At 39.3% G+C, this 14,984-nt stretch overlaps 1 protein-coding gene across 2 annotated transcripts in view; it reads right to left on the bottom strand.

The window, feature by feature from the left end:
- Window positions 1–1,915: 1,915 nt before the first annotated feature.
- The window catches only part of LOC122933689 (probable cation-transporting ATPase 13A4), a 322,029-nt gene continuing 308,960 nt past the window's right edge, over window positions 1,916–14,984 (bottom strand). For both annotated transcript variants that reach the window (XM_044288647.1, XM_044288646.1), the window contains exons 28-30: window positions 11,077–11,165; window positions 7,498–7,578; window positions 1,916–2,186 (exon numbers count right to left, since the gene is read on the bottom strand). In XM_044288647.1, the coding sequence (XP_044144582.1) occupies window positions 1,932–2,186; window positions 7,498–7,578; window positions 11,077–11,165 (425 nt within the window). In that variant the 3' untranslated portion in view covers window positions 1,916–1,931. The remainder of the gene's footprint in view (window positions 2,187–7,497; window positions 7,579–11,076; window positions 11,166–14,984) is intronic.

Consider the following 14,984-nt stretch of genomic DNA (forward strand, 5'->3'; position numbering starts at 1 on the left):
TGATGGCTTTTGTCATATCTGCGGTAAGTGGATGTTTGTCTAAAGCCAGATTATAGATTGGGAGCAAAAAGGGGAGGAGAATTTCTTTAAATGTCGAATAGTAAGTTATGAGAAGTCCATCTGGACCCGGGCATTTTCCTTTGGGGGTCGATTTGATGGCCGTTACTAACTCAGGAATAGTAAATGGCTTGGAAAGGGATACTTTTTGGGACATAGAGAGTGATGGGAGTCTAAGAGAAGATAAGAAGGAATTAATGTTAGCTTCTCTATCTAGTGAGGGGTCCGGGAGCATAGTAGGGGGAGATTATAAAGAGATTCACAGAACTTCTTAAATTGGTCAGCTATTTCTTTTGCTTTAAACAGAAGGGTATTTTTAGGAGATCTAATGTTCTGGATATAACGGGATGTTCGTCTCTGTTTAATTCTCTGCATTGCAAATTTAGAGGCCTTATTTCCATGGGCAAAGACTTTCTGTTGTGCAGATAGATAATATTTAGCTGATTTCTCATTTAGAAAGTTTTTTAAATCTGTCCTGAGGGAGGTAAGTTCCGAGAGTTGCTGGGCTAATAGAGACTGTTTGAGCCATAACATACTTTTAAAGCAAAGAGTGGGAACTAGCTTTCTGCCATGACATAGGTATATATCATGGAGTGGGAAGAGGTTAGGTTAATAAAATAGCTGGGTGGTTCAACCTGATGTACTGGTGCTGAAGTGGTGGGGCATCCCAGTCCAAAGTTCATCTGTGCCAGCATCAGTACATACTTGCAGAGGAAGGTGAATCCTTTCCAACTTTTAAGCCAGAGAATGAAACCCCACAACCTACTTTCCAGCTACAGTATCTGATGGTCCTGTTGATTTTAGTTGGTGAGTTGCTAACCTGTGATTTGCACAGTACTCCTGTTAGTCAGCTGTTTATTTTGACTAATATAAACTTCTAGTGTGCCAAATATGAAGACGCTTGGATAGGTTTTGGCAGGTTTATATGAGTGAATAATGTGTAATTCAGGTTCATATTTAGTGAGTCTATACTTAGATATTTGGGGACTGTATCAGAATTGCTGAATGGAGCCAATAATACAGTTTAGCAGGGAATACAGATTTTGTAATTATCTAATTTACAAATAAAGCAAGCAAAGTATTTCTCTTATAATATTTAGCTAAAACTGTATAAATTACTGGACCCATAACTAGAGATGAGTGAATTTATGAAAAGTTTGATTCTGCTGATTCGCCAAATTTTACCAAAAATTTGCTTCACGATGAATACCTTTGTCACAAAGCACATTTTTTTGTAAGTAGTGGGTGCTGCGATTGCGCCGCCCCTGTCATTGTACCCCTCAGCTGCCTCGTTCAATCATGATCTCAGCATCTGATTGTAAAAAAAGTATGAAATTAACATACTTTATTTTTTAGATCAAACTTACCACCTCCATTTGCTCGAGACGGGCCAGTCGCTGCCATCTTGCTTGAAGATCTGGAGAGAAAACTTTGTAGTGAAATCTTGTGTGGTGTGAGATTATGTCATATGTCACCACGCACGGGATTTCGGCCGAGATCTTTAATCAAGATGGAGGCTGGCGGCCCATCATGAGTAAATGAAGGCGGTAAGTATGAATTTCTTTGTCTTTTTTACACTATTTCAGGTTACATCGATTCGATAACATGAAGCACGAGGAAATTTGGCTTTGAGGCCAATCAAATTCATCCTGAAATTCGTGGGATTCGATTTGCTCATCTCTACCCATGACATATGCATGAAAACGCATTATAGTACATAATAAAATGCCTTTGAATGTCTAGTTACATCTACATACATGATGATTCTTTACATACTGTAGCTCTTCACCAGATATCTTTAATTAAATGGGTACAACATAATTCTAACATTTCACTATCAAAGCAAGGATCCTTTATTTTTAAACTTTCTGCATTCACAGCACAGTTATAATTGTTTGTTTAGAATATTTTGCAATATTTGGTGTGGCGCTACAATGGGTGCTACTGCAGGCAGCAATGTTAGAATCCTCTACAGAGACATATTGGACAGCATAGTCTGTTTTGTTTTGTGGAGGCCACTCTGAGTCTTTCTGCATTCTCCTCTGCATCTTTCTGTACTGGCTCTTTGATTTGTACTTGAACAATTTCTTTATCCAAAGCCAGAGTTCTCTGTTTTCAAGAAACCACATCTGGGAAAAAAAGATATGTAAAAAAGAGTTAGGGTACAAGTTATTCATTTCCGGCATTGAGTTCCGTCACAGGGGCTCAATACCGGAAAAAAAACGCTTCAGTTTTATCCTAATGCATTCTTAATGGAAAGCATTCCGTTCAGTATGCATCAGGATGTCTTCAGTTCCCTTTATGGTATTTGGTGCGGTATGGCATGCTGCATTTTTTTCTCCGTTCCAAATTCTGGAACACTGCATTCATTCCCAAGTGTTCCGGAAAACTGGATACGGTTTCCTGCTCTGTGCATGCAGAAAACAAAAAATACCAGATCCGTTTTTCCGGATGACACCAGAGACAGATCCAGAATTTCAATGCATCTATCAGACGGATCCGCATCCAGATCTGTCTACAAATGATATCCGTTTAAATACGGATTTCCGGATGCGGCCGGATACTCACAACGCAAATGTGAAAGTGCCCTTAGTCATAAATAGAAAAGGGGCTGGCACTATTGGATATGCAGAATCTAGTGGTAAGCTCTTGAATTAGTAACTTCTTACATTTACTCAACACTCATTCCTTGTTCATACATTAGTGTTGAGCGAATCGAAGCATCCGAAGCGGAGTTGGATCAGAAGTTTATGAAAAAATCTATTTGCATGAAGCTGAATTTCCTTGCGCTTCATGGTAACAAATTATCATGCTGGGTGCATTCGGTGACATCATTACGCTCAGCGTGGCAGGTCTTTTCCACTCAAGAGAGGAGCGGACTGCCTCAGTGCAAGCAGTTGGTTGAGGTGAGTGATTTTTTATTTTTTTTTAAACCCAAAAGTCTATATTGCACTATATATTACCGTTTTTAACGGCCATTAGACGGGTTAACTTCCGTCGAGGCAGCCACTAAAAACTGCCCCATTGAAGGGCTGAATAGGGTTTTAACGTATCGATTTGTGAAGAAGTAATTTGTAAAAATTACATTTCTTGTCAAACTTCGGCGAAGCTGCTAAATCAAATTGTTCAAAACTTTGCTCATCTCAATCATACATAATATATATATATATATATATATATATATATATATACACATACATACAGTGCAGACCAAAGAGTTTTCTTTATTTTCATGACTATGAAAATTGTAGATTCACACATATGGAATTATATACATAACAAAAAAGTGTGAAACAACTGAAAATATGTCATATTCTAGGTTCTTCAAAGTAGCCACCTTTTGCTTTGATTACTGCTTTGCACACTCTTGGCATTCTCTTGATGAGCTTCAAGAGGTAGTCACCTGAAATGGTCTTCTAACAGTCTTGAAGGAGTTCCCAGAGATGCTTAGCACTTGTTGGCCCTTTTGCCTTCACTCTGCGGTCCAGCTCACCCCAAACCATCTCGATTGGGTTCAGGTCCGGTGACTGTGGAGGCCAGGTCATCTGTTCAGTATGCCTTCAATTTTCAATAAATCCCCAACAGTGTCACCAGCAAAGCACCCCCACACCATCACACCTCCTCCTCCATGCTTCACGGTAGGAACCAGGCATGTAGAGTCCATCCGTTCACCTTTTCTGCGTCGCACAAAGACACGGTGGTTGGAACCAAAGATCTCAAATTTGGACTCATCAGACCAAAGCACAGATTTCCACTGGTCTAATGTCCATGCCTTGTGTTCTTTAGCCCATACAAGTGTCTTCTGCTTGTTGCCTGTCCTTAGCAGTGGTTTCCTATCAGATATTCTACCATGAAGGCCTGATTCACAAAGTCTTCTCTTAACAGTGGTTCTAGAGATGTGTCTGCTGCTAGAACTCTGTGTGGCATTGACCTGCATTGACCTGGGCTCTAATCTGTTCTACTGTTAACCTGCGATTTCTGAGGCTGGTGACTCAGATGAACTTATCCTCCGCAGCAGAGGTGACTCTTGGTCTTCCTTTCCTGGGCCGGTCCGCATGTGAGCCAGTTTCTTTGTAGCGCCTGATGGTTTTTGTGACTGCACTTGGGGACACTTTCACATTTTTCCCAATTTTTCGGACTGACTGACCTTCTTTTTTTAAAGTAATGATGGCCACTCGTTTTTCTTCACTTAGCTGCTTTTTTCTTGCCATAATACAAATTCTAAGAGTCTATTCAGTAGGACTATCAGCTGTGTATCCACCTGACTTCACCACAACGCAACTGATGGTCCCAACCCCATTTATAAGGCAAGAAATCCCACTTATTAAACCTGACAGTGCACACCTGTGAAGTGAAAACCATTTCAGGAGACTACCTTTTGAAGCTCATCAAGAGAATGCCAATAGTGTGCAAAGCAGTAACCAAAGCAAAAGGTGGCTACTTTGAAGAACCTAGAATATGACATATTTTCAGTTGTTTCACACTTTTTTGTTATGTATATAATTCCACATGTATTAATTCATAGTTTTGATGCCTTCAGTGTGAATCTACAATTTTCATAGTCATGAAAATAAAGAAAACTCTTTGAATGAGAAGGTGTGTCTAAACTTTTGGTCTGTACTGTATATATATAGCAAAAGAAGGACCGGCACTCACTTTCTTGATGATATGAAGAGACGTTTATTCAAGGCATCATCAGTGACTAGTTTCGGCTCAAGCCTGAGCCTTTTTCAAACTGCCTTGAAAAAGGCTCAGGCTTGATCCGAAACTAGTCACTGATGATGCTATTATTCCTTGAATAAACGTCTCTTCATATCATCAAGAATATGAGTGCCGATCCTTCTTCGCTATATATACTAGTGGGACGCCTTCCCTGGATGCGTGCACCACGTCAAACAGCAGTGCTCACCCATCTTCTTCAATTATAATAAATAATTATGATTTTTCTTAGTAATTGACTATGCTTTTCAATCCAGTTGGGGCTACGAGATCCCAGCCAATAGTGCTAAACATAAATTCTATTGAAATATGTTTTGTCAATAAAGTCTATAGACACATCGGCCCATATGCTGATTTTGTACCACAAACAATTGAACTTTGGCTGTCAAGGAGTGTATCAGATTTATAACAGTTAGTAACACCGATGAAGACTTATAAGTGCCTAAAAGTTTTGCAAGTGGGCATTTTATTAGGTGGGGTAGGCACAATCATCAAGGTCTATTGATCCACAATTTGCGGTCTCCTGCCAAATCACAACCTACTACTTGGCCACAAAGGTTCTTTTGTATTTAAACATTAAATAGACAACTTCTGTAACATAAGTATATAGATGTCTGTTTTTCCACTTTCTGTTATATTTTATAGATATGTACGCTATATTACCTAATGGCATGATATAGTGTGAAATTCAATATTGTATTGTTTGAATTGGTCGTAGCAAATGACTGATGAATAGTGTTGAGCGCGAATATTCGAATTGCAATTTTTTTTCTCGAATATCACGATTTAGAGATTTCGCGAATATTTAGAATATAGTGCTATATATTCGCAAAATCAAATATTCTTTTTTTTATGCTCGAGTCAGTGCCCGTTGCCACTTCTGCCGACTTCCGTGCTCATGGAGCGTCCCCATCACCATGGGAACGTCTCCATATACTAGAATGTACTGTCGGATTTGAGAATTACGTTGAAATCGCAATTCGATTATATCAAGTTATAATAATCGAATTGCGATTTCAACTTAACACTGCTATATTCCATATTCGTTAATTCTAGCCTAATATGGAATATAGCAGTGCTGAGTTGAAATCGCAATGCGATTACTTCGAGTTATATTAATCGCATTGCGATTTCAACTTGGACCTGGTTTACTATGGTTGGCTTCAATGGCTTGGTGGAATTAGCGAATATGACGAATGTATTCGTCATATTCCACAAAACGAATATACAAATGTATTAGTCATATTCCACAAAACGAAGATATTCTCCATCTTCGTTTTAGCTACCTATTAATCAACTTCGCGAATTCTAGCAATCATGTAGGAAAGTTGACTATAGAGACAGCTAAGTTTAATTCGCTAGGCGATTATATTACTTAGCTTTTTTAAAAATAAATAATAATATAATTATTATAATTATTTTATTTATAAAAAAAAAGCTAAGTAATATAATCTCATAGCGAATGAAACTTGGCTGTCTCTATGGTCAACTTTCTTATATGATTGCTAGAATTCGCGAAGTTGATGAATAGGTAGCTAAAACGAAGATGGAGAATATCTTCGTTTTGTGGAATATGACGAATACATTCGTATATTCGTTTTGTGGAATATGACGAATACATTCGTCATATTCGCTAATTCTACCAAGCCATTGAAGCCAACCATAGTAAACCAGGTCCAAGTTGAAATCGCAATGCGATTAATATAACTCGAAGTAATCGCATTGCGATTTCAACTCAGCACTGCTATATTCCATATTAGGCTAGAATTAACGAATATGGAATATAGCAGCAACCATAGTAAAACAGGTCCAAGTTGAAATCGCAATTCGATTAATTCAAGTTATAATAATCGAATTGCGATTTCAACTTTTTACGTATATTCTTAATATTGCTATAACTTCGTCTTTTAAAATATTCTTAATATTGCTCTAACTTCGTCTTTTAGAATATTACGAATATTCTAAAAGACGAAGTTAGAGCAATATTACGATATTTCGTAAAATACACATATAGACTGTAATTTAGCTAATATACTAAATAGAAAAATAGGCCAGCACTACTCACTATTAATATAGCTGATCCAATACGTGGTGGTGCCTGTAGCATTAAATCCTGGTCCTGGGATTTCCGTAGTAGAAAGTGTTGAATAAGCCACGGCACTCCAGAGGGATTCCAATCAATTTCTTTATTACACCTTGTGTAGCAACGTTTCAACCTAATGGTCTTTGTCAAGCTTGACAAAGACCATTAGGTTGAAACGTTGCTACACAAGGTGTAATAAAGAAATTGATTGGAATCCCTCTGGAGTGCCGTGGCTTATTCAACACTTTTTAGCTAATATACTGCTATAGTAATTTTTTTAACAGTGTACATATTTTACAAAACTTCAGAAGAGGCAAAAAAAAATTAGAGAAAAAAAATGATTATAGCACTATATTAGCTAAATTACAATCTATATGTGTATTTTACGAAATTTCGTAATATTGCTCTAACTTCGTCTTTTGGAATATTCGTCATATTCTAAAAGACGAAGTTAGAGCAATATTACAAAATTTCCTAAAATACCGTTGCCTTATACTATTAAAAGAAAAAAATCGCGATACACGATTAAATAAATCGCATATTATTCGCGATAATTGGAAAAATTATCGCAAAATCGAATATGGCACCTCCCGCTCATCACTACTGATGAATAACATACTCCATAAAGAATTACCTACCTCTGCAATATATGACACAATAAGTAGTACAATGACCATAATCAAGATGTTCACTCTCCAGTTATATGGGGTACAGACAAGCTGAATGATTAAAAATACATGAGTGAGCTTTGTGTTATACAAAAATAATCAATAAATCAAAAACATAAATGCTTCTAACATTTATAAATGCTAAGCTTGGATGCGGGTAAACATGTCATGGTTGGGCAAGAGGAGGAAGAGCCACTGAGACCAGCAAATTATATATCTGAGTCCCTAATCAGACAAAAAAGAAGGGCTATAGCTATGAAAGTTAGACGTAACAAATCCAGATGTAATTGTAATCTAGGGAAGAATATTGTCATTAAAATACTTAAAGGGTATCTGTCATCAGAAAATTTGTTATGTAGCTGACTGACATTAGATCATGCAGAACATAACTGTATGATTTTTAACTCCCTACCTGCCGCCGTTCCCTAAAAATAAAGACTTTTATAATATGCTAATGAGCCTCTAGGTGCTACTGGGGCGTTGCTGCAGTACCTAGAGGCTCTGTCTGTTCATCCTTTGGCACGCCCATGTCCAGTTGATTGACGTCCTAGTTCTTATCTGTGCCCGTAAAATCCTGCACCTGCGCCGTCCTTTTTAGTATTCGGCGCAGGCGCAGTGAGTGAAGCTGGCAGCAGGAGAGCGTCCTTCACTCACTGCGCCTGAGCCAAATATTAAACGGGACAGGACACGCGCGGGATTTTATGGGCACATGGGAGAACTAGGACGTCAATCAACTGGACAGCAGCAATGCCCCAGTAGCACCTAGAGGCTCATTAGCATATTATAAAAGTCTTTATTTTGAGGGAACAGCGACAGGCAGGGAGTTAAAAATCATACAGTTATGATCTGCTGACATTAACACATCGCTAATGTCAGCCAGATACATCACGATTTTTCTGATGACAGAAACCCTTTAATCAAAGTTGATGTTTCCCAACAGAGAGCAGTCTCATGTTGAGTCATAGGCATGACATTTCAAGGGGGTGGAATGAGTAGAGATAAAGTATAAGACTTGAACCAGTCTATGGGTTTATGGTGGCAACCAGAGCCAGACTGGGACCAAAAAGTAGCCCTAGAACACAAACCCCACCAGCCTACATTGCACCCACCCCCATATTGCGCCCCTCATTACTCCATTCAATATGTAAACCACAACATCAATACAGGAAGGGAAACATACATTTGTGATAGATGGGCACAACATACAGTATTCTTGATTTTCTTTTTTTTATGTGCGCGAAGAGCTTCTACTTTTCATATAGGAAGTATAGCAGTAATGCAGTTTACATTTATTCACGTTTTCTATGTTTGCATGTGTCTTTGTGCATAAAGTAGTGCACTGCTACTTCTAGTCTTTTTTGCTTTTGCATTGCAGCCATGGTAGCATGTACATGAACTAGCTATATATGGTTTGGAGATGCTGGTCTAATTCTGTTTTCCAGTAATACAGCTCAGAGATATGTGCAGGACATCCTATGATGGCTAACTTTCTGCTCTCCAGCTGTGGTAAAACTACAACTCCCAATTTATGGGACCAGCTGGCAGCTTCGGCAACCTACAAGTGTGCAGGGTCTACACGCCCAGCTGCAATATCTTTGGCCTAATGTGCCACAGAATACCTTACAGAACATATATGTCTCCATGCTAAGCCATATCTTAACTTGTATCCAGGCCAGAGGTGGACCAATAGGGTACTAGAGCCTTCTTCCGATTGTAAAGTTTTCCCCAATAAACCTATTGCTCCAATATTGTAATCACTTATACCTATCTTTATTATATATGTATTGCTGTTACTTCATGCCTCCTGGAGTCTCAAATATCTAACTCTGGCAATCAGATGGTCTGATGAGGTCTTTTTGACCCAAAACGTTAACACTTTGTCTGATCTGCTGATAAGACAGGTTTCAGACCGATGTCACATATTATTATTATAATTTTTTTTTACATAAAACAGGCACAGAAAGTTGTTACATATTGGATAAGTAATTATATAATGCCAAACAAACACTAAGGATTTGTAGTGGTGTTTTAAGACAGTTTCCTAACTTTTGTGGGGGGGGTTTCCATATAGCACCCTTTCCTGAATGTGTTTTTTTTTCTGTCTCTATAGGAAAAAAATAAAGTCTGAGAAAACACCACCTCAAAAACGCTTGTGAGAAATGCATTAAGTGTGACTAAACTCTAAAGCCTGATTCACACGTCAGTGTTTGGTCAGTGATTTCCATCAGTGATTGTGAGACAGAACCAGGACTGGAGCATCCACAGACATGAGGTACAAGGGAAAGATCTGCTCCTGTTCTGTGTTTGGAGCCGCACCTGGTTTTTGGCTTAAATCACTGATGGAAATCACTGACCGAACACTGACGTGTGAATGAGGCATAAGGCATGGCAGTGTTTTTGCCAGTATTTAGCCAATGATTTGCATCAGTGACTGTAGGTAGGGTTAAAAAAGGTAGAAGAAAAAAAGGCCTCTGAGTGAATTCCAATAAAATAACCTTATATTTTCTAATTGGAGTGTGTGGATATTTATGCAAAAATTTGACATAGATTGGAAACCTACTACCAGCGGCCCCCATGCTTAAAGGGGGTATCCAACCCCTATAATGACTTCCCTAATGCCTGCCACCTGAGTTGCTTCTGATCCCTGCACGGCTGCCGATGTATCTCCCCGTCGCGCGGATGAAAAAAATCCTGCGAGAGGTGGGGGGAGGGGCGTGGCGACAGAGGAGTCAGCCAATAGCAGGCCGTGATGGGGACAAGCTAAGGAGGTGTGTCCCCATTGCAAGCTGATATTGGCTTCCCCATTCTGTTCGTCCCCGTTAACGGATGTTTTGATCCACACTACAGGGAGATGCGGAGACCATGCAGGGATCAGGAGTGATGTAGGTGCCGGGAAGACGGGTAAGTGTAACCTATAGGAGGTGCCCAGGCATTAGGGGAGTTCATTATAGGGGTTGGATAACCCCTTTAAACAGAATGTCATGATTTACTAGAAATGTAAGTTGTGACTCTGTACAGTGGTGACATTTGTTTGACTAAACATAAGAACAAAAAAGTATTATTTTGAATCATATACTTGAAAAATATAATTTAATTTTAGCTTTGCTCATTTATTTCAATGTTAGTAAAGAATAATAATTTTTGAAGTAAAGAGGTTTTCCAAGATTTTAATACTGGTGACCTATCCGAATGTTGGAAGCCCACTTATCAGCTGTTTGAGAAGGTTTCAGTAGTCCAGTGGCCTTCTCGCTTTCCTTAGGCCAGTGATGCAGTTCATCGGTCATGTGGCCAAGGTGCGATACCAAGCACAGGTGCTATGCAATGTACAACACTTGCTTAGTAAGCCGGGAGAAGGACACGGTGCTCACAGGAGCACCAGTGCCTTCTCAAACAGGTGAACGGCGGGGCTCCTGGGATGTCAGACCTCCACTGATCAGATACTGATGCCCTATCCAGGGGATGGGATAGGTCATCAGTATTAAAATCTTGGAAAACTCTTAATGTAATGCCGTCACTGAATTATGAGTATATGTTCTAAAAAAACTTTACCTCCATAGCGGTGTAAACTGTGTCAATATCAGCAAAAAGGAGAAATAAACCAACGACAGTTAGCAGGGTGATCACAATTGACAGTAGATCTGGAAGAAAAATAATTTACCACCATTTATTAAAGTGTGTATGACAAGTTGTGGAAAGAATATTATCTGAGCAATGATTGATGGACATCAAGAAAGGCTCCAGAATGAGTCAGTGTTGTAGACAGAAGAGAGATATGCCCATAGCAAAGATCCAGTTAGGATCCTTATTATGGTGCTGGGTTTGATACTCATTTCCCCCTCCACCCTCTTTCCATGATACTGAAGCCAATTCCTCACTGCTTGTGGGCAGCTACATTGGCTAACACTTTGATGCCTACACCCTTAGGGTAAGGTCAAGCGACTACTACTGTATGTAGTCTATGCAGTTGCATAAAACTATGCCTTCCTTAATCACAGATTTTTAATGCTATACCACCACATCCTTCATTTGCCCCTCAAGTGTGCCTTGGAACCACTGAAGAAGATACACTCTGCGAGACACAACAAGCGCAATGAGAACCGCCATACAGCCACAAGCTGCAAATACATATAACATAGTCGGAGACAGCGTGCACAACATGCATAATCGCTAATCTTATGCTACAACTCTGAGACGTGTGGAGTAGCTACTGATTTGTAATGGACAGGGAATGTTGATAAATACGAGTGGAGAGTAACTTAGTCATCTACTCAGCATCAGACCCTGATTTCAACTGCACTAAACAGCACTACTATAGAGACCTGATCATTTAGTTGCAGGACATAATGTTATATAAAGTGCTTATTACCTTGGATTGGTATTTTCACTAATTTAACTAATAAACTGCCGTCTAAAGACTTTTTAACACATGTACCTCGAGGGCCCCACGGATAATATTGGACAATGCTATTACAAAGTTTTGCCAGGTTTATAATTTTATTGTATTTATCATTTTTTACTTTTATTGATATTTATTTCCAATTTTATAGTTTGTAATATTCATATCAGACTCATACCAGGACTGATTTAATGTCACCTTTATTTTATGCATATTTTGTAAGCTATGATTATTTCCAACCCCATTAATAAGTAAGTTTATATAGGTTTGATTTAATAAATATTGTTAATACTATATGTGTAACTCTACAATTCAGTCCAGCTAGTGAGAATGTGCAGAAGAAGGCTAGTTGTCACAAGAAGAATAGATAAAAACTACTGGTGGTGCTCTGGGTAAAAGAAGGTTTAATGGGAGTTTCATGATTTATTGTTACAAAACAATGTGTTTCAGGATTGTACTGATCCCCTCTTTAGGTAATACACACCTTGATTACAGATTGTCATCACTTAAAACTGTATTTTGGTTGTAAGAATGTGAAAGGAGGGGTGTGGAAAAGGGGGGTGGATTTAAAATGCATGCAATTGACAACTTAAAATTAATGTAGAAGACAAAAAAATTAAAGGATCAATATGATGACCTGTAGCAAATCCACATAGCAATAATTAGGTGACAAACGTACAAAAGGTAAAGTAGGTTAGTTGAAATATTTGAAGAAAGTTTGTTAGATAAAAAGTCTATATAAAAAATGAAATAGTCCATATTTACTGTAAGTAATATTAAAACGCAACTACTATTTATTTTACATCTAGAATTATTTGTGATGTTGTAACGCCTGTAGGTAGGGACAGACAATAACAGTGAGCCCTAACCTAGTACCCAGCCCTACCTACTTGCAGTATAAGCCCTACTTGCCAGAACCGCAACTGGACAACGGTCCCTACTCTAAATAAGTGCAGAGACAGAAACACAAACAGACAAAAAACACAAAAGCGGACTTAACCCCTTCCCGAACTATGACGTGTATACTCGTCATGGAGCACTGCTAGTTAGTGCTCCATAACGAGTATAAACATCATGGCATTAAACTGTCACCATGTCTACAGACATGGTGACAGCGCTGAGTGCCGGCTGTTACACACAGCCAGGCACCCAGGGTCAATTCAGACCTGCGTTTTTTTAGCGCTTTATGTAGTTTTCTGATCAGAAACTTTAAAATTCCCAAAATAACGTTTTTTTACCCCCCCCTGCACCCCTGAATGGTATTATGTGGGCGGGTGGTGCAGGGGGAGGGTTGCGGGCGGTGCGGGCTGTGCGGGAGGCGGGATCGCGATCCCCCGTCCGCCTCCCCTTCAAATCGTTGGTTTCTAGTGGGTATACCAGGGTGCCAGCACATTGCTGGCACCCTGGTATAAACGGCTGACATCGTTGATGCGATGTCCGCCGTTTAACCCTTTCCAAACAGCGGTCCGTACGGACCGCTATATGGAAAAGGTTAACAGCGCAGGGAGCTCCCTCCCTCTCCGATCGGGGGGCTGCTGTGCTTTTGCAGCCCCCCGATGGGAGAGGAAGAGAGCCCCCAGACAGCCCCCCCTGACACCCCAGTCCTCACCCTTCCCCGTCTGCGCAGTTGTGACAGACGGGGAAGGTTCCCATGGCAACAGGATGCCTTCTCAGGCATCCTGCTGTCCATGGTGCTGAACAGATCTATGCTGAAAGCATAGATCTGTTCAGGCAAACTGTAAGTAAAATACAGTACAGTACTGTATAGTATATTGTAATGTACTGTATTATACAGACATCCAGACATCAGACCCACTGGATCTTCAAGAACCAAGTGGGTCTGGGTCAAAAAAATGTTTAAAAAAAGTGAAAAAAGTAAAAGATAAAAAAAACATTTATCACTGAATAAAAATTAAAAAAATAAATACACTACACATATTAGGTATCGCCGCGTCCGTAACGACCTGATATATAAAACAATCATGTTACTTTACCCGCACGGTGAACGCCATAAAAATAAAAAAATAAAAACTATGAGGAAATAGAAATTTTGCCCACCTTACTTCACAAAAAAGATAATAAAAGTGATCAAAAAAGCTGCATGTACGCCAAAATAGTGCCAATCAAACCGGCACCTCATCCCGCAAAAAATGAGCCCCTACATGAGACAATCGCCTAAAAACTGAAAAAACTATGGATCTCAGACTATGGAGACACTAAAACATGATTTCTTTTTGTTTCAAAAATGATATTATTGTGTAAAACCTAGATAAATTAGAAAAGGGTAGACATATTAGGTATTGCCACGTCCGTAAGAACCTGCTCTATAACAATAGCAAATGATCGTACCTGTCAGATGAACGTTGCAAATAATAAAAAATAAAAACAGTGCCAAAGCTATTTTTTGGGAAATTTTCCATTTTAATCCTTTTTTTCCTGTAACAAAGCAAGGGTTAACAGCCAAATAAAACTCAACATTTATTGGCCTGATTCTGTAGTTTATATAAATGCCCCATATTTGGTCGTAAACTGCTGTATGGCCACACGGCAGGGCACAGAAGGAAAGGAATGCCATATGGTTTTTGGAAGGCAGTTTTTGCTGGACTGGTATTTTTGACACCATGTTCCATTTGAAGACCCTCCTGATGCACCCCTAGAGTAGAAACTCCAAAAAGTGACCCTATTTTGGAAACTACACCCCTCAAGGTAGTCAAAACTGATTTTACAAACTTTGTTAACCCTTTAAGTGTTCCACAAGAGTTAGTGGCAAATGGAGATTTCAGAATCTAAATTTTTTGTTACTTTGCCTCACAAAAAGTGTAATATAGAGCAACCAAAAATCATATATACCCTAAAATAGTACTAACAAAACTGCCACCTTATCCCATAGTTTCCAAAATGGGGTCACTCTTTTGGAGTTTTGTACCTAGGGGTGCATCAGGGGGCTTCAAATGGGACATAGTGCCCAAAAAAACTGTCTAGCAAAATCTGCCTTCCAAAAACCGTATGGCATCCCTTTCCTTCTGCGCCCTGCCGTGTGCCCATACAGCGGTTTGCGACC

The sequence above is a fragment of the Bufo gargarizans genome, chromosome 4, assembly GCF_014858855.1.
Source record: "Bufo gargarizans isolate SCDJY-AF-19 chromosome 4, ASM1485885v1, whole genome shotgun sequence".
NCBI lineage: Eukaryota > Metazoa > Chordata > Amphibia > Anura > Bufonidae > Bufo > Bufo gargarizans.